The sequence below is a fragment of the Hylobates moloch genome, unplaced genomic scaffold (genome assembly GCF_009828535.3).
Source record: "Hylobates moloch isolate HMO894 unplaced genomic scaffold, HMol_V3 SCAFFOLD_14, whole genome shotgun sequence".
In the NCBI taxonomy this organism is placed as follows: Eukaryota; Metazoa; Chordata; class Mammalia; order Primates; family Hylobatidae; genus Hylobates; species Hylobates moloch.
The window spans coordinates 54,599,535-54,618,383 of NW_026652289.1; the positions used below are offsets into that span (position 1 = coordinate 54,599,535).

The 18,849-nt window shown below is 44.4% G+C and overlaps 1 protein-coding gene across 12 annotated transcripts in view; it reads right to left on the bottom strand.

Moving 5' to 3' along the window:
* PML (PML nuclear body scaffold) overlaps nucleotides 1-18,707 on the bottom strand; it is a 53,236-nt gene extending 34,529 nt beyond the window's left edge. For 7 of the 12 annotated variants that reach the window (XM_032174894.2, XM_032174897.2, XM_032174892.2 and 4 more), the window contains exons 1-2: nucleotides 18,482-18,692; nucleotides 14,957-15,429 (exon numbers count right to left, since the gene is read on the bottom strand). In XM_032174894.2, the coding sequence (XP_032030785.1) occupies nucleotides 14,957-15,429; nucleotides 18,482-18,610 (602 nt within the window). In that variant the 5' untranslated portion in view covers nucleotides 18,611-18,692. Of the gene's footprint in view, nucleotides 1-14,956; nucleotides 15,430-18,481 lie in introns of all 12 variants that reach the window. The other 5 variants (XM_032174888.2, XM_032174889.2, XM_032174895.2 and 2 more) reach the window with 1 other exon arrangement.
* Nucleotides 18,708-18,849: the final 142 nt, after the last annotated feature.

Consider the following 18,849-nt stretch of genomic DNA (forward strand, 5'->3'; position numbering starts at 1 on the left):
TAAAAATATGTATCAGGTGAATGTATATGGTGGTTCTAATCTTTGTTAGTCATTCATTAAGTCATTAAGTAAATAAGTTCTCCCACCCTAAATGGTAGTAGTACTATTATATTACTAAACTGAACACACCAAAAGTTAATAAATTACAAATTGCGATACTATTGGTAATAGAGCAAGAAAAAGAAGAAAATGAGAAGGAAGAAAAGGAAGGTGGAGGAGAAGTAATTTAAGCAATTGAAATAAAGATAATTTTTAGATTGAAGGAGCATGCTAGGTTCCAGAATAATTTGATACAAAATGTTCAACACCAAGACAGCTTGGTTAAATTAATAAATTTCAAGAATAAAAAATATCTTTAGGCATAAAAACAGAAAAATCAAGTCAGTTTGGCCCCAGAGCTGTCCTAATGCACATTTGATGCTGGAAGATAATGCAGCAGCGTCTACAAAATTTTGAAAGTGATTGTGACCTAAGAATATTATACCCAGTCGAGATATTATTCAAGTATCAGAGTAACCCAAAGACGTTCTCAACACCAAGAGACTCAAGGAATTCAGAACAAAAAAGTCCTTCTTGAAAAAAAGAATTGCTTATTGATAACATCTATCCAATTAAGAGCTCAATCAAAATACAAAACTTGGGAAAAGTGACGTTAAAGTAAAAAGACCAATGGTGAACCTTATAGTCCTATTGACACAGAACCAAAACTAGAAGAATGGAAGCCAACCATCTTGATCTTTCATTGCAGAGACTCAGTTACTACCATGTAAAATAGAAGCATTTCATTAAAAACAAACGATATGAGGCTGGGCATGGTGGCTCCTGCCTGTAATCCCAACACTTTGGGAGGCCGAGGTGGGTGGATTACCTGAAATCAGGAGTTCGAGACCAGCCTGGCCAACATGGCGAAACCCCCATCTCTACTAAAAATACAAAAAAATGGCCAGGCACGGTGGCTCACGCCTGTAATCCCAGCACTTTGGGAGTCTAAGGTGGGTGGATCACGAGGTCAGGAGTTCAAGACCAGCCTGGCCAAGATGGTGAAACACTGTCTCTACTAAAAATAAAAAAATTAGCCAGGAGTGGTGGCAGGCGCCTGTAATCCCAGCTACTCGGGATGCTGAGGCAGGAGAATTGCTTGAACCCGGGAGGCGGAGGTTGCAGTGAGCCAAGATTGCACCATTGCACTCCAGCCTGGGCAACACAGCGAGACTCTGTTTCAAAAACCAAAATGACTCCAACCTCTTAATATCTTGGGTTTTTTTTTCTTAATCTTAGAGGGATCTTTTAGGAAAATATTTTAAGATGAAGAATTATTTCTTTGAAGTTCAGCAAGTCTAATTTCACTTTAATTTCTTTATCTTCTGTAAAAGTCAGGGAAAATTAAGTTCAACATTGCTTAAATCACATGCTTACTTAAGATACACTCTAAATTCTTAAGAAACAACTTTTAGAATTCTTTTTGCAACTCATTGCAGTCGTTAGCTGTGGGCTGCCTGAATGTAGAGTCCAGCAGGAGTAGGAAAGGCGCACCCATTCTGCAATCAGGAAACCCTGCATCCTGTTCTGGCCCTGGCTCTGGCAAGCTCTCTCTTTTGGGAAGCTCCTGTTAACTCTCTGGCCTCTCGCCTTGTTTGTACAAAGGGAACAGTTCTCTCTTCCTAATAATCTTACAAGAGGGTGTGGCAATTATGAGAATAGCACAGGAAAAACATCTCAGATGGCAGGATAGTGCTCTACTTTGTTAACAGGAAAGGTTGAATGCAGCCCGAACAGCCCATTCCCTAACCTGGTTGGAAAAGGATGGCTTTCTATTGAAAAGAGTTTACCCAGGCACCAAGGGGTCAGGGTGTTTCACTTGAGTCTGGCTTCAAACCTGTCCCCTGCACTTCAGTTTCTGTTCCACTGCCTTCCATACACCTGGAGTGTTTTTTTCTTCTTTGCTTTCATTTACAGTGGCTATTAGACATTTTTTCTAAGATGTATTAAAGGCACTTTCTTCTTTCTTCTTGTACCAATATGAAACTGGACTTTGCCTTTAGGTAGCCACACATTCCTGTTCTCAGTCCATGAGCTTTAGGGGAGCATATGACTCAGGCTTAAGCTAATCTGAGAACCCCCCTAGCCTGAGCCACCCTTGCAGGGAGAGGAACCTGACCCAATCAAAGACACACTGAGATTTAGCTTGGAATGCTGGGAGAGATTCACACTCTCTTCCCCTTGAATTTGGGGCTGAGGGTGTAACCTCTGGAGCTGTTGCAATCATCTGGCACCCATGAGGAGTAAACCCTTCGGTGAATGGACCAGTCTTGGAAGAAAGCCAGGTCACAAGAAATACCGAGAAAGTACCTCCTGGTGACACAATCTAAATATCTCATTGATCAGGTCAGAGGCCAGCTTGACCCCTATTCACTTACATCAGCCATCAATCCAGCTTTTACTTAAGCTACTAACTAAAAAAAAGTCACTAATTTATACAGGTTGTTTTAGATGCAACTTATAGAGACAAATAAACCCTTCAAGGTGTAGCCCAAATGCTAAAATATCAGGGTTTCCCTGACCCTCCCACATAAATACAAGTTTTCCCTTCTTAAAACTGCCACAGCACTTAATCTGAATGGGTCTTCTGGGACCTCTGGGTTCTTGCCATAGAGTACAAGGCTGCACACACATGCAACTTATCCATAGGCTGAAACTCTCCACAAATTCAAGCTTCAAAGGCAGGCATTCTTTTTAATCTGGCAATAGCTATCATAATACCAGTCATGAAATAAATGCTCAATAAGTGATTGCTCAATGGCTGTCTGGATGGCTGGCCGTGGTTCTATTAATAGTTTTTAATTTTATCAGTTAGCAATCAATGAGAAAAGCTTGTTAATTTCTTTTCTTTTTTTTAGAGACAAAGCCTCGCTCTGTTGCCCAGGCTGGAGTGCAATGGCATGATTATGGCTTACTGCAGCCTCAACCTCTGAGGCTCAAGTGATCCTCCCACCTCAGTCTCCCTAGTAGCTGGGACTACAGGCGTGCACCACTATGCCAAAAGCTTGTTAATTTCAAGTCTTGTTAAAAATTGTTCTAAAGGCTGGGCACAGTGGTTCACGCTTGTAATCCCAGCACTTTGGGAGGCCCAGGCAGGTGGATTGCCTGAGCTCAGTAGTTTGAGACCAGCCTAGGGAACATAGTGAAAGCCCATCTCTACCAAAAAAAAAAAAAAAATTAGCCGGGCATGGTGGTGCATGTCTGTAGTCCCAGCTATTATACTTGGGGGTCTGAGGTGGGAGGATAACTGGGCCTGGGAGGTCAAGGCTTCAGTAAGCTGTAATCGCACCACTGCACTCCAGCCTGGGTGACAGAGCGAGCCCCTGTCTCAAAAAAACAAAACTAAAAAACCCCAAATTGTTCTAAAATGTCCCGGGCCTCCACCGTGAATAGCAAAGCCCGCTCCCACAGCTGCAGAAAGTGGAGGAGATTGGCCTTCAGGAGAAGTGAGACCGGAGCACCAGCCCTAATCCTGATCTTGGCTTGCGCTGCTTTAAATTCCCTGCTTCTGGCTGGGTGTGGTTCAAGCCTGTAATCCCAGCACTTTGAGAAGATGAGGTGGGTGGAGCCCAGGAGTTCAGATCAACCTGGGCAACACGGTGAAAACTCATCTCTACAAACTAGGAAGGCTAAGGTGGGAGGATCACTTGAACCTGGGAGGTTGAGGCTGCCGCAAGCCATGACTGTGCCACTGCACTCCAGCCTGGGTGTCAGATCAAGACGCTGTCTCAAAAATAAACAAATAAATAAATAAACTCCTTGCTTCTTTCTCCAAAACATCAAAGGAGACCAGGAGGAAAACCCCTTTTATCCACATATTATTCTACAAATCTACCTTCAAGGTAAGTTCATAGAAAAACTAGGAAATGGGTCATTTATTGTCCACATCTTTCATCATGTTGCCCAACTCCTGGCAGCAGCCTTTCTTCTGCCCATGTAATGCTCCTTGCAGGCCAGGAAGCAATCTCAATAATATCAATCCCCAATAAAATGCAATTTACCACTAACTTCACAGAGGGCACCAAGAGAGCACCAAGCAGGGATAGGTGCCAATCCTTCAATCACACCTCTTAAACTTGATTAATAGGCCTTTTGTTTCCTCCATTCAATGATAATTCAAGCTCTTTCGGCTGCAGGCCTTGATGGCCCTGGATGAATTCCCCCACCCCATCCAGCAAATTTTAGGATCTGACATCCAGACACAGACAGGACTTAGCTCCACCTGCAGCCCTAGACCCACACCATGCTTGGGTGGAAGCACACCTGACAATGTCTGGTCAGGCAAGTGCTGGCAGTGTGGGACCACAGCCGTCTCCACACCCCTCCATCTCTGCATTCTTGCAGGCCTCACCCCCACCTGGACCTAAAACCTAGTGTACTCATGAGGCTCCCTTTCCCTTGTCCAGAATCTTTGCTTCAGTTTCTATTGGATAAGTATCCCACATCTGGTGACAAATCCCCTCAAATTCTCCATGGAATGGGGTGAAATATAAATAAGTATGCAGCCAAAGAAATACTGATCTCCCTGTTCCCAAACCTGCCCACTTTTGTCAAAGTACCAGAGTGCAGAGACAGGCTCTGATCATCCCACCACTCCTCAATGCCCATCAATGGGTTTTCTTTTCTTTTCTTTTTTTTTTTTTTTTTTTGAGACAGAGTCTCGCTCTGTCACCCAGGCTGGAGTGCAGAGGCGCAATCTTGGCTCACTGCAAGCTCCGCCTCCTGGGTTCACACAATTCTCCCGCCTCAGCCTCCTGAGTAGCTGGGACTACAGGCACCTGCTACCACGCCCGGCTAATTTTTTTGTATTTTTAGTAGAGGTGGGGTTTCACCATGTTAGCCAGGATGATCTCGATCTCCTGACCTTGTGATCTGCCTGCCTCAGCCTCCCAAATTGCTGGGATTACAGGCGTGAGCCACCATGCCTGGCCCCATCAATGGGTTTTCAACAGAGCCCTCCACAGGGTCCCATTCCCATTGTCTTCCAGAGGATAGTCACTGGTGAGAAGTTTAGGTGGTATGAAGGCATGACAAAGCTGAGAACACTGAGAAAGCTGAGAACACTGAGTGTTCTAGAAATTGTAGCATAGAGTCCTGACTCCTTCTAAGCCTGCCACATCTGACCCCAACTCACCCTTCCAGTGCCTGCCCTCACATCAACCTTCTATTGCAGTTCCTGAGATGCTGCAGACTCACTAGTGCCCCTTCCTTGCATGTGCGGTCCCTCCTGTCTGTGGCCTTTCTCTTTCCTTATGCATCACACTAAGTGTGATGGCCTCTTGGAAGCCACCTTCCCCAGCCGATCCCAGCAGGGTAAGTGGCCTTTTCTGAGCTCAGCCACCTTTGTGTCTGCCTGACTTCTTCCTTCCACAACTGACTGAGCACAAACAGGATGTCAGCCCTGTGCCAGATAGGAAATGTTGCTGAGGGCAAACATAATACAGAAGACAGTGTGACAAAGGCAACTATCAAAACACAGTCACAATAGACAGCAAAGTCATGCAGGCTTCTGCACGGAACCCTGCTGCCTCAATTGTTAATGGCTGATCTGTTTACCAGGCTGTGATCTCAAGGAGGGGCTGTGTCCATTAATATTTCTACCCCACCCCCTAGTAAAGAACATGCAACACAGGAGGTGTGACATGAACATGAAAAAATGGACTCCACAGGCATGTGGAGCAAATGCCAATGGCCCCAGGGCAGACACCCCAGGGCAGACACCCTGAGTCCCAGGTTTAAAGCCACCTCTGGGGCTGCTCCCCGGTGTGAGCTCTAAATCAGCTCAGTGTCAAAGAGCGAGGTGGCTGCTAACTGACTTGTGACCAGAGCAAAGTTGTGAGCTCTTATTTATGGCATTGAGGTTTTGTGCAGAAAAAATAAGTTGAGTTTGTCCAGTAACCACTGGTAAATTGCGAAACAATGTGAAATGGGAGTGGCAGCACATGATTTTTCAGGTTTGTTAAGGCCATGCACCATGCTCAAGGAACAGGAATCCTGCCCTCTTGCTGGCTGAACCTTCCCTGCCCATTGTACCTGACATAAGGGATAAAAATATGCCACTCCAAAATATGCCACTTTGGCATATGATTGTTTTGAGCTGCAGGCAAATGAAAACCAACAGATGCAGAAAGGAGCCTTCTAAGAGCTTCTCTCATGACTAAACACAGAAACTCTTTTGACTCTTAACGCTCTTTGCTCTTATGACTAAAAACAGAAACTTCTGAGAAACAAGAACTACCATAAATCTCTCTCAGGGAAGTTTTACAGCCGCGAAAATGGAAAGCTGGCACCAAGCAGGCCTGCACAAACAAACCTTACTCCATTAGAGTTCCCATATATTTACCAAATCTCATGTTGAAATGTGACCTCCAGTGTTGCAGGTGGGGTCTAGTGGGAGGTGTTTGGGTCATGAGGGTGGATCCCTTATGAATGGCTTGGGGCCATCCCATGGTAAAGAGTAAATTCTCTCTCTGGTAGTTCAAGGGAGAGCTGGTTATTTAAAGGCACCTCGCACCTCTTTCTCTCTCGCTTCCTCCTTCTCTCTCTCTCTTGCTCCCTCTCTTGCCATGCGACATGCCTATTCTTCCTTCACCTTCCGCCATGAGTAAAACCTACCTGCAGCCTCCCCTGAGGCCAAGCAGGTTTCTGGTGCCATGATTGTACAGCATGCAGAACATGAGCCAAATAAACCTCTTTTCTTTATAAATTACCCAGCCTCACGTATTCCTTCTAGCAATGCAAAACAGAAACACAACTTCCAACAGTTTGCCACCTTTGCAAGCCTAAAACCCCTTTCTTTTACCCTGCCACTTCTCTAAACATTTCTTTTTCTTTCATGAAGATGCTATGTAAGCTGAAGTTCTAACCAATGCTTTGAGTTACTCATCTCTGCATACTCCCAGGTATATGCACGATTCCCATGCTAGATGTGATACCCATGCTAGATGCACATGCTAAAAAGCTCCTGTTTTTCTCTTTTTTCTTTTTTTTTTTTTGAGACAGAGTCTCGCTCTGTCACCCAGGCTGGAGTGCAGTGGTATGATCTCGGCTCACTGCAGCCTCCACCTCCAGGGTTCATGCAATTCTCCTGCCTCAGCCTCCTGAGTAGCTGGGATTACAGGTGTGTGACACCATGCCTGGCTAATTTTTGTATTTTTGGTAGAGATGGGGTTTCACCATGTTGGCCAGGCTGGTCTCGAACTCCTGACCTCAGGTGATCCACCCACCTCGGCCTCCCAAAGCGCTGGGACTACAGGTGTGAGCCGCCGTGCCCAGCCTGCTTTTCTCGTGTTAATCTATATCTTGTTAGTCTAATTTATAGGGACCTAGCTGGACATCTAAAATGGGTACAGACAAAAGGTTTTTTCCATCCCTAATGGAGAGAAATATACCTCTGACCCCTACAGTAGAGGTGGGACTACTTACAAGCTGACACCATCTGGGGCTCGTGGGGAGCGGCCCTGTTCCACTGCAGGGATTGAATGTGGGGTATAAATTGTGCTTTACACAATTGCTGCCAGCCCACGCTAGCTACAAACACTGAACAATCTGGATGTCAACCTTTACATGGGAGCAGATAGCGCAGACCGCAGGACCTATGAAGAGAATCAGCAGCCAAACTGAGCAAGTCCCCATTGAAAAGGGGATCATGTAGGAAACATACACCTCTGTAAATGCCAAGTGTGTTTTTCAGGGAGACTTAAGAACATACTACAATGAGAAAACAAGAACCGGCTGCCAAGAAAAAGCATCCTGAGAGCATTAAGCTCTTTTGGCAATTAAAAAACAAAAAAAGATTGCTGGGGGGAAAACAACCCACAACAACTCAACAGTGGTAGCAGATAGAAGAATGGAGTCAGCAGCAAAAAGATGAGCTGGCGAGTTAGAAAAACAATTCGAGGAGCTCTCTGAGAATCTCGGGGAAAAAAGCAAAGCAACAGAATTAATGGGGAAAAAATTTAAAAGATGTAAAATATGTTCTTGGAGTTCCAATATCCATATAACAACAGTAGTAAAAATTTTAAAAATAAACAAATGGGCCGGGTGCAGTGGCTCACACCTGTAATCCCAGCACTTTGGGAGGCTGAGGCGGGTGGATCACGAGGTCAGGAGTTCAAGACCAGCCTGGCCAATATGGTGAAACCCCGTCTCTACTAATAATACAAAAATTAGCTGGGCATGGTGGTGCGCACCTGTAGTCCCAGCTACTTGGAAGGCTAAGGCAGGAGAATCACTTGAACCCGGGAGGCGGAGGTTGCAGTGAGCCGAGATCGTGCCATTGCACTCCAGCCTGGGTGAGAGTGAGATCCTGTCTCAAAAAAAAAAAAACAAATAAATAAAATAAACAAATGAAGGGCTATCAGTACATTAAAAAGTATGGCCAGGCACAGTGGCTCACACCTGTAATCCCAGCACTTTGGGAGGCCAAGGTGGGCAGATCACTTGAGGCCAGGAATTCAAGACCAGCCTGGCCAATATGGCAAAACCTTGTCTCTACTAAAAAGAAAATGCAAAAATCAGCCAGGTGTAGTGGCGCATTCCTGGAGTCCCAGCTACTTGGAAGGCTGAGGCATGAGAACTGCTTGAGCCCGGGAGGCAAAGGTTGCAATGAGCCAAGATCATGCCACTATATTCCAAGAGCAAGACTCTATCTCAAAAATAAAAATAAAAAGCAGAATACAATTTCCCTGAGATGAAAAGCTGAAGAAAGACTTGAGTTTTTCAGATCAACAATAGTGACAGAAGATTATTGAAAAAAGAAAAAATTATATAAAGATCTTTAGCAGGCTGAGCATGGGCTCAAGCCTGTAATCCCAGTGCTTTGGGCGGCTAAGGCAGGAGGATCACCTGAAGCCAGGAGTTTAGACCAGCCTGGGCAATATAGTGAGACCCTATCTCTACACAAAATTTTAAAAATTAGCCAGGCATGGTGGCAGGCACCTATAGTCCTAGCTACTCAGAGACTAAGGCTAGCAGACCTCTTGAGTCTAGGAGTTCGAGGTTACAGTGAGCTATGATCACACCACTGCACACCAGCCTGGGCAACAGAGCAAGACCCTATCTCTAAACAAACAAATAAACAAATGAAAACCATCCAACTATACTTATTAGCCAGGTGCAATGGCAGGTGCCTGTAGTCCTGGCTACTTGGGAGGCCAAGGTGGGAGGATTGCTTGAGCCCAGGAGTTTGAGGCTGTAGTGAACTCTGATTGCACCACTGCATTCCAGCCTGGGTGACAGAGTGAGACCCCATCTCTAAAAAGTAAAATAAATAAAGATCCTTAGCAAACAAAAACAGATTACTCACAGAGAAAAAATAGACCATTAGTGGACTTCTCATCTACAACACAAGAGACTAGAAATTTATGAAGCAAGGTTTATATATTCTGAGGTGAAAGCACTGTGATTGTGACCTCAGAATTTTACACCTAGCTAAATTTTCCCTCATATGTGACAGCAAAAGAAGGACATACAAGTAAAGACACTTCAGGTCTCAGAAAGTAAACTCTGGAATAATTTTTTTAATTACTTGATGGAGTATTCCTGCCAAATGGAAAATTAATCACCTTAAATAATTCAAGAAAAGAGAAGAAAAGCTATAGGAAAAATTATCATGAGCAATGAAACCAATTAAAGTATAAGGTATGGCTAACAAGTGTGTTGTAATATGACCATGAAGCTTAATACCTGTTCAGAAAGGATGTTTACAATAGAAAAAAAAAAAATTAACAATTTGGTAGTAATCTGGAACTAAAAGTTCACATTATTTCAACTAAATTTGAAAGTGAGAGGGAAGAGGGAAGAAGAAAAACTATAAAAGTGTGCTAAATGTTTTATTTTCTCTGGAAGAATAGTTATATTCTACTCTTTGTGGTGATAGATGTGATAGGTTCTAGAGTATGCATGTGTGTGTGTGTGTGTGTGGGTGTGTGTATACACTTTTTTTTTTTGATACGGTTTCGCTCTTGTTGCCTAGGCTGGAGTGCAGTGGCACAATCTCGGCTCACTGCAACCTCTGCCTTCCAGTTTCAAGCAATTCTCCTGCCTCAGCCTCCCGAGTAGCTGGGATTACAGGCACCCGCCACCACGCCCGGCTAATTTTTGTATTTTTAATAGAGACGGGGTTTCACCACGTTGGTCAGGCTGGTTTTGAACTCCTGACCTCATGATCCGCCCGCCTCAGCCTCCCAAAATGCTGGGATTACAGGCGTGAGCCACTGCGCCTGGCCCATTTTTTTTTTTCTTTTTTTAAGACAGAGTCTCATTCTGTCACCCAGGCTGGAGTGCGGTGATCATGGCTCACTGCATCCTTAACTGTCAGGCTCAGGTGATCCTCTCTGAGGAATACCTCCACCTCCCGAATAGCTGGGACAAGAGGCATGTGCCACCGTGTCCAGCTAATTTTTGTATTTTTTTGTAGAGACGGGGTTTCGCCATATTGCCCAGGCTGGCCTCAAACTCCTGGGCTCAAAAGATCCACCGGCCTTGGCCTCCCAAAGTGTTGGGATTACAGGTGGAAGCCACCACGTCTGGCCTATATATATGTTTTAATGGGGAAGTTACCACTCTGTAATTATCATTTAGAGAACTGGTGAAACAGAATGGAAGGAAAGGTAGAAAGTTTCGGCCAGACATGTTGGCTCATGCCTGTAATCCCAGCACTTTGGGAGGCTGAGGCGGGTGGATCACAAGGTCAGGAGATCGAGACCATCCTGGCCAACATAGTGAAACCCCATCTCTACTAAAAATACAAAAAAAAAAAAAAAAACTTAGCCAGGCATGGTGGCACGTACCTGTAATCCCAGCTACTCAGGAGGTTGAGGCAGGAGAATCACTTGAACCCGGGAGGAGGAGGTTGCAGTGAGCCAAGATCATGCCACTGCACTCCAACCTGGGCGACAGAGCAAGACTCCGTCAAAAAAAAAAAAAAAAAAAAAGAAAAGAAAGAAAGGTAGAAAGTTTCAATAGCGTGGAGATACACACACACACACACACACAAGCACTAGAACTTACATATATATGGATATATACATATAGATATATGCATATATACATTATATATACATATATATCATATACATATATTTGTGTATGTATATATATGTGTGTACTGTACAACAAATACAACTTTTCAACTGTAAGGATTATTGCTAGGAATATGTGAGTCCAAGGAATATCCTAGGCCACTAAGAAAATCTCAATATAGTCTTAGATGTAGAACTCATACAAACTGTATGAACTGGCCATAGTGCAGAAATCAACAAGTATGAAATCGCACCATCACATTCCATCCTGGGCGACAGAGCAAGAAATCAAACATCACAAACCACTTGAAAATTTTAGAAAACACTCTTCTCTAAGGCTTTCCAAGAGAAAATTTTTTTTTTTTTTTTTTTTTCGAGTCAGGGTCTGGTTCTGATGCCCCGGTTGGAATGAAGTGGCACCATCACAGCTCACTGCAGGCTCAAATTCTTAGGTTCAAGCAACCCTCCTGCCTCAACCTCTCAAATAACTGGGACTACAAGCATGTACCACCGACTATGCCTGGCTAATTTTTTTTATTTTTTGTAAAGATGAGGTCTTGCTATGTTGCCCAGGCTGATCTCGAACTCTTGACCTTAAGCAAGAGAACCTTTTTAAGAAAAGACTGAAATGATATTTGAGAAATGATTGACTATGAGATCACTAATAAAGTTATCAAAGTTATGGCATACAGCCAAAGCCATATACAGAGAACTTATGCCTTAAAAGAGTTATTATTAGGCAGGGCATTGTAGCTCACACCTGTAATCCCAGAACTTTGGGAGACTGAGGCGGGTGGATCACTTGAGGCCAGGAGTTCGAGACCAGCCTGGTCAACATGGGGAAACCCCGTCTCTACTAAAAATAAAAAAATTAGCCAGGTGTGGTGGTGGGCACCTGTAGTCTCAGCTACTGGGGAGGCTGAGGCAGGAGAATCACTTGAATCCAGGAGGCACAGGTTGCAGTGAGCCAAGATCTACCACTGCACTTCAGCCTGGGTGACAGAGGGAGACTCTGTCTCAAAAAAAAAAAAAGTTATTATTATTAAACAATAAAGATTGCAAATAAATGAATTATAAGTTCAAGAAGCTAGAAAATGAATAATGACAAAAGTTAGAAGGAAGAAAATGACAAAAATAAAATGATCAAACAGAAAGAAGGAAAATACTAAAATCAGTAAGCAATCTAAGGAAAGACTAAAAGTACAGTACTTTGAAAAGACCACTAAACCACAAATATACAACATCAGAAATAAAAAAAAGGGAGTATAGTTACAGGAATAGAGGAGATTTTTAAATAATGAAAGATAACTCAGGATGAACTGGAAAATCTTCCAAAAATCTGACACAAGAGCCAAAACAGATTAAAGCCATGGCAAAAATGGGAAAAGTTCTCAAAAATCTACTATAAAAAAAGCACCAGTTCCAAGATGGTTTTTCAAAAAACTTTTATAAGCCTAAATTTCTTATATTCTTCAAACTGTTCTAGAGCAGAGAAATTATAATAGAATTTTAACATTCACTGAGTATTTAATATGTGCCAGGCACTATGCTAAACAATTTATATGTACAGTTGGCCCTCAGTATCTGCAGGTTACGCACCTGTGGATTCAACAAATCTTGGATCAAAAATATTGAGGGGAAAAAATCAATTAAAAAAGTACCACAATAAAAAAATACAAATTCAAAAATATAGTAAAACAACTCTTTACATAGCATTTACATTGTATTAGGCATTATAAGTAATCTAGAGATGATTTAAAGTATACAGGAGAAGATGAGTACAGTGGCTCACACCTGTAATCCCAGCACTTTGAGAGGCCTAGGGAGGGGTGTTGCTTGAGCCCAAGAGTTCTCAAGAGCAGTCTGGGCAATGTGGCGAAACCCTGTCTCTACAAAAAATTTAAAAATTAGCTGAGCGTGGTGGTGCACACCTGCAGTCCCGTATAATCTGGAGGCTGAGGTGGGAGGATTGTTTGAACCCAAGAGATTGAGGCTGCCGTGAGCCACGAGTGCAGCACTGCACTTCAGCCTGGGCGACAGAGCAATACTCTGTCTCAAAAAATAAAAATAAAATAAAAAATAAAGTATACAGCAGGATGTGTAGAGGTTATATACAAATACTATGCCATTTTATATCACAGACGTGAGCATCTATGAATTTGAACCAATCTCCCATGGATCCCGTGGGATGGCTGCATTGTCATGTTCAAAACATGAAAGCTTACAAATTCATTAAGAAATTAGTATAAGGCTGGGCACGGTGGCTCACACCTGTAATCCCAGAATTTTGGGAGGCCGAGGCAGGTGGATCACCTGAGGTCAGGAGACCAGCCTGACCATTATAGTGAAACCCTGTCTCTACTAAAAATGCCAAAAAATTAGCCAGGCATGATGGCATGCACCTGTAATCACAGCTACTTGGGAGACTGAGGCAGGAAAATGGCATGAACCTGGGAGGTGGAGGTTGCAGTGAGCCGAGATCGCGCCACTGCAATCCAGCCTGGGTGACACAGCGAGACTCCATCTCAAAAAAAAAAGAAATTAAAAAAAATTTTTTTAATCCAAAAGATATAGCCAGAGATATAGCCAATTTTTCCTAATTTATTGCAGTTTCAATCAAAATCCAATAAATATGTAAATTTTAAAACTGCATAAATTGTAAGAGCAAAAGAAACGCATAAATTTTTCTCCTTCGAGGAATTTGTTCCTGAATTCTTTAATTAGTCCCTTAATTCCTAAAAGGAAACAACAAGAACAACAGGCAAAGGACCTAAACAGGCCATTCACAAATGAAGAAACACAATGGCCAATAAACAAGTGGAAAGCCACTCAACCTTTACAACAAGCTAAGAAATGTGGTGATACCAGCTGTTGAGGAGTCGGAGGGGGAAGCTTATTCCGATAGTGTGGGAAGTTTATCCTAAAGCAGGAAACAAATCACACTCAGTTTAGCAGATATGTAGTTTAGCAGGTATGTGGTTTAGCCATATATAGTTCTGAGTTGTCAAAAACCAGCGAAAAATGCTTTCATTTTGCAAGTGGATCCCTAAGAACCAAGAAGCACCTTCTATAAACAATCTATTTCTGATGGTCAAAAGTTCACATAGTTATACTACCTTTTTGGCTAAAAGAGGGAAAATAGGACCTGATAAGACTGCTCCTACCTGCATATATATTCATAAAGAAACTCTCAGAAGAAACATTCAAAACTAGTAACAATGGCTACCTGTGGATGGGAAGAGGGAGAAGTGGTGGGAATTAGTTGGGGATGGACAGAAGATTGCACTCTTTCTCTCCACTTTACAAATTTTGTTCGTGAACTGTACGAATGTATTACCTATTAAAAAACCGAATTAAAATCTGTTTAATAAAAATAATTACAACTGGATGTGATTTTTTTTCCCCATACAGACATTCTCAGATAGCGCTGCCTGGTGTTAATGGTTTCAACTTTTCAGACAGAAACTAACTACCTGTCTCTGATCCTAGAATCCAGCCTTACTGAGATTCCGTGTCAGTGCTCTCGGAAAATTCCACTAAATTCTAAAGGGCAGTTTGGTAACATGTATCAAATGTAGAATTTCCGTCCCCCTACACCCAGCAGTGGCACTTCTAAAAATTTATCCTAAAGAAGTTACTGGATAAAGATGCAAAGATGATTCTGCAGCATTATTTATTACAGGAGGAAATTGGAAACTTACTATCCACCTGCGTGGGGACTGGCAGCATAAATTGTGGTCATCACTACGGACGCTGCGTATCTGCAGACCACATTTAGAGTTGCAAGGCCCCAGAAGCTCCTCGTCCTCAGCTGTGTGACTCTGGATCTTTGCTCCTCTCGCCCTCTACCTGGTTCTTGGATGCACCACCCCACCCTGTGCCGGCCTACTCACCTGGTCAGCGTAGGGGTGCGGTGGTTGGGGTTGGAGCAGAAGATGTTGTTGGTCTTGCGAGTGCCGTCCAGGAACTCACGCACCGACTGGTTGCGCAGCTCTGCTAGGGGCCGGGCCTCGTGCTTGAGGAACCACTGGTGTGCCTCGAAGCACTTGGCGCAGAGGAGCTGCTCGCACTCAAAGCACCAGAAGTCCGCAGACTCTTTGCAGCGGGTGCACACAGCCTGCGCGTCCACAATCTGCCGATACACCGACAGGCGCCGCTGCAGACTCTCGAAAAAGACGTTATCCAGGGCAGGTGTGTCTGCACCTAGGGGCCAGGGCGCCTGGCAGATGGGGCACTGCATGCCCGACGCCTCCAGGCATCCTGAGCACAGCGTGTGCAGACAAGGCAGCAGCTTCGGGCACTTGGCTTCGGCCTGGCATTGCTGGCAGCGCAGAAACTGGAACTCCTCCTCCGAAGGGGGGGCTTGCTGGGGGACCAGAGAGGCAGGTGAGGCCTGGAGAAGTCCCAAGAGCCCCCACCTACCGGCCAACCACCCTTACAGCTGGAGCCTGGAGTAGGACCTCATATTCCATTCCAGCCAGTCATTGGATGATGCAAAACCCTGGCTTATCAGCACCCCAATACTCCCATTTATTCAGGCCCTCCAGCTCTCACTGCACCATTTATTGAGCATCTACTTCTCATCACACACAGTACTAGGCCCTGAGATATAAGAGGTGTAGGATACATTCTGCCTTCAAGGAACTCAGTTTGGAAGGTAGATACACTAAGTACCAACCCCATATAAAGTGCTTAATGCAGTTTGGGGGTTCATCAAAGAGGTAAGCATGGAACAACAGTATGACCCAGCAATTCCACTCTTAGATATATAACCAAAAGATCTAAAAACAAGGCCCAAACAGATACTTGTACAACAATGTCCACAGCAACACTATTCACAATAGACAAAATGTAGAAACAATCCAAGTATCCATCAACAGATGAATAATAGATGAACAAAATGTGGTCCACACATATAATGGAATATTACTCAGCATTAGAAAGAAATGAAATTCTGATACATGCTACAACATAGATGGACCTCAATGACATTATGCTAAGTGAAATATGCCAGACATAAAAGGTCAAATACTGTGATTCTGAGGCAGGAGAATAGGGTCTGGAGGCAGAGAACCTAAGGCCGATTCCCTCTGACTTCCTAGAACTAAATCGAAAGGAAAACTGCAACTCTCCATGCCTAAGTAACAAAAGGACGAGAGGCTACTCTCTTTGCAAACCACCCCATTTCCTGCGGGGCAAATGGAAAATTGAAAGTACCTCTGATTGGTTGCTTTCTGCCACCAATGGGGTGAACACCAAGTGGCCAATAGGAAACCTCTAGGGGGTATTTGGAACCCAGAAGATTCTGTAACTGGGGTCCTTGAGCCCTGCTCCAGCCACTCCCACCCTGTGGGGTGTACTTTCATTTTCAATAAATCTCTGCTTTCATTGCTTCATTCTTTCCTTGCTTTGCTGTGCATTTTGTCCAATTCTTTGTTCAAAATGCCAAGAACCTGAACAATTTGCAGTCAAGACCCTCTACTGGTAACAATTCCACTTATATGAAATATCTAGAATAAGTAAGTTCATAGGGACAGAAGGTAGATTAGAAGTTACCAAGGGCTAGGGGAAGGAGAAAATGAGGAGCTATTGCATTACTGGGGCTCAGGACACACCACTTCAAAGTATGACTGCAGGAGGCTCTTGAAATATACTTCGTTGGCATATTTTAAGCTGGTTATTCTGAGAAACTGCTGATACAGGAATAGCTCTGAAAAGCTCTCCTTTTGTAAAAAAGAAAGGCATTTATATCTTAAAAGAAAATCTACATTAGTAAAATGATCTATATTAAAAGAGGGCTGCTCTAGACAACTTTTATTATCTAAGAACTTTTTATCTACATAGCAAGACAACCTCTATTCACCAAACAGCTCCTCTCCTCACCCTCCCATAACTTGTGTTATCACCATCACCCAGAAACTCCAAGCTCTTTTCTGTAGCTCAGGATGTTATACAGGCTTCAATCATCTGACCTTTCTTTGAGTCTCATACTTTGTGGGACTCTTGAGTATAAATATGTAATTAAATATGGGTTTCCCACTGTTAAGCTATTTTATGACTATTTAATTCATAGGCTATTTAATTCATAGCCCAGCCAAGGAAACTAGAAGGGTGGAGGGAAGCCATCTTTCCCTCCCCTATGTTTTAAAGAGTACAGAGTTTCTGGAGTAATGAAAAAGTTCTGGAAATAGATGGTGGTGATGGTTACACAATATTGTGAATCTACTTAATGCTACTGAACTGTACACTTAGAAATGGTTATCATAGGAACTTATCCGTTAGGTATATTTTACCACAATTCTTAAAATACAAAAACAGGCCGGGCATGGTGGCTCATGCCTGTAATCCCAGCACTTTGGGAGGCCGAGGTGGGCGGATCACGAGGTCAGGAGTTAGAGACCAATCTGGTCAACATAGTGAAACCTCATCTCTACTAAAAATATAAAAATTAGCCAGGTATGGTGGCATGGCCTGTAATCCCAGCTACTCAGGAGGGTGAGGCAGGAGAATGGGGTGAACCCGGAAGGAGGAGGTTGCAGTGAGCCGAGATCGCACCATTGCACTCCAGCCTGGGCGACAGTGTGAGACTCCATCTCAAAAACAAACAGATAAACAAACAAAAAAGCAAAACAAACAAACAACAACAAAAAAACACAAAGTGCTTAATACAGTACCTGGCACATTTGAAGTGCTCATAAATGTTACCTAGTATTGTTAAGTAATGTTATTCTTAGTTGTAATAATGCTTATAAAAGTTACTGTAATACGGTGTCCTCTGTACTTTCATGAAGGGGAGCAAAAGGACCTGAAAGGCAGCAGAGCAAGAAACCCAAGTAGTTCCTTTGGGGGTGGAGGTGGGAGGTGGGCAGGAAAGGTGTGGCAAGAGAAGGGTTCGTTGGGGAGGCTTCCTTAAGCAGAAACCACATGAGCTGGGAGGCCTTGGCAAAGATACCACTTCAGTCTGAGCCACAGTTTCTCACCTCGGATCTGGGAAGTTGGTTTTAGTTTTGCCGTGCCTGGGACATGCCCCTGGCTCCAGGCCAGCGCAACAGGGGTACTACCTCCATCCTCCCTAATCTGAAGTCCTGCATCTGAGGCAGGGTTAAGGCAGGGCTCGAGGGTGGGCGGAAGGGCCCAGGCCCGGAGGCCACTGACCCTTCTCACCTTGCCCAACTACTCAGTGGAGAAACCGCAGCCCAGCGAGGCCGCCCCAACTCCTCCGTGTCCTCTTTTCTACTCTATCCTACCCTCCCTTCCCTGCCCCAGCTGAGAGGGTCAGGACCCTGGGGTCTGGTCTTCCCGCTTAGTGTCACTCTCTAGGGTACTTGACCAAATCCTCCGTTAGAACCTCTTCCCCCCTCTCCCCACCACAGCAAACCAACAAAGCCTAACCCCATCATCCCCTAACCCAATAGTACCTCTGTAGGGCTGGGGCTGGGGCTGGGCTGGCGGCCTTCAGAGGGGGTCTCGGGGGGAGGCATGGTGGGCGCGTGGGGCCGGGCGGGGTCCTGCTGGGGCCTCGGAGATCGGGCGGGTGCAGGCTCCATGGACCCCAGCTTAGTTTCGATTCTCGGTTTAGATCTTGGAGGGCGTGAAGATAAGCTGAAGGGGAGGCGTGAGCCAGTTGGCTGAGCCCCTTGAGCTGTCCGAAAGGGGAGGTGCCGGCTCAGGGCCCGCCTCTGGAGAGGAAGTGAGACAGACGCTGGGGGCGGTTCTAGGGGCAGAGAGGCCGACTGTGGGTTTTAAAGACACGCCCAGAGCGGGGAGGAGGTAGAGGCGGGGAGCT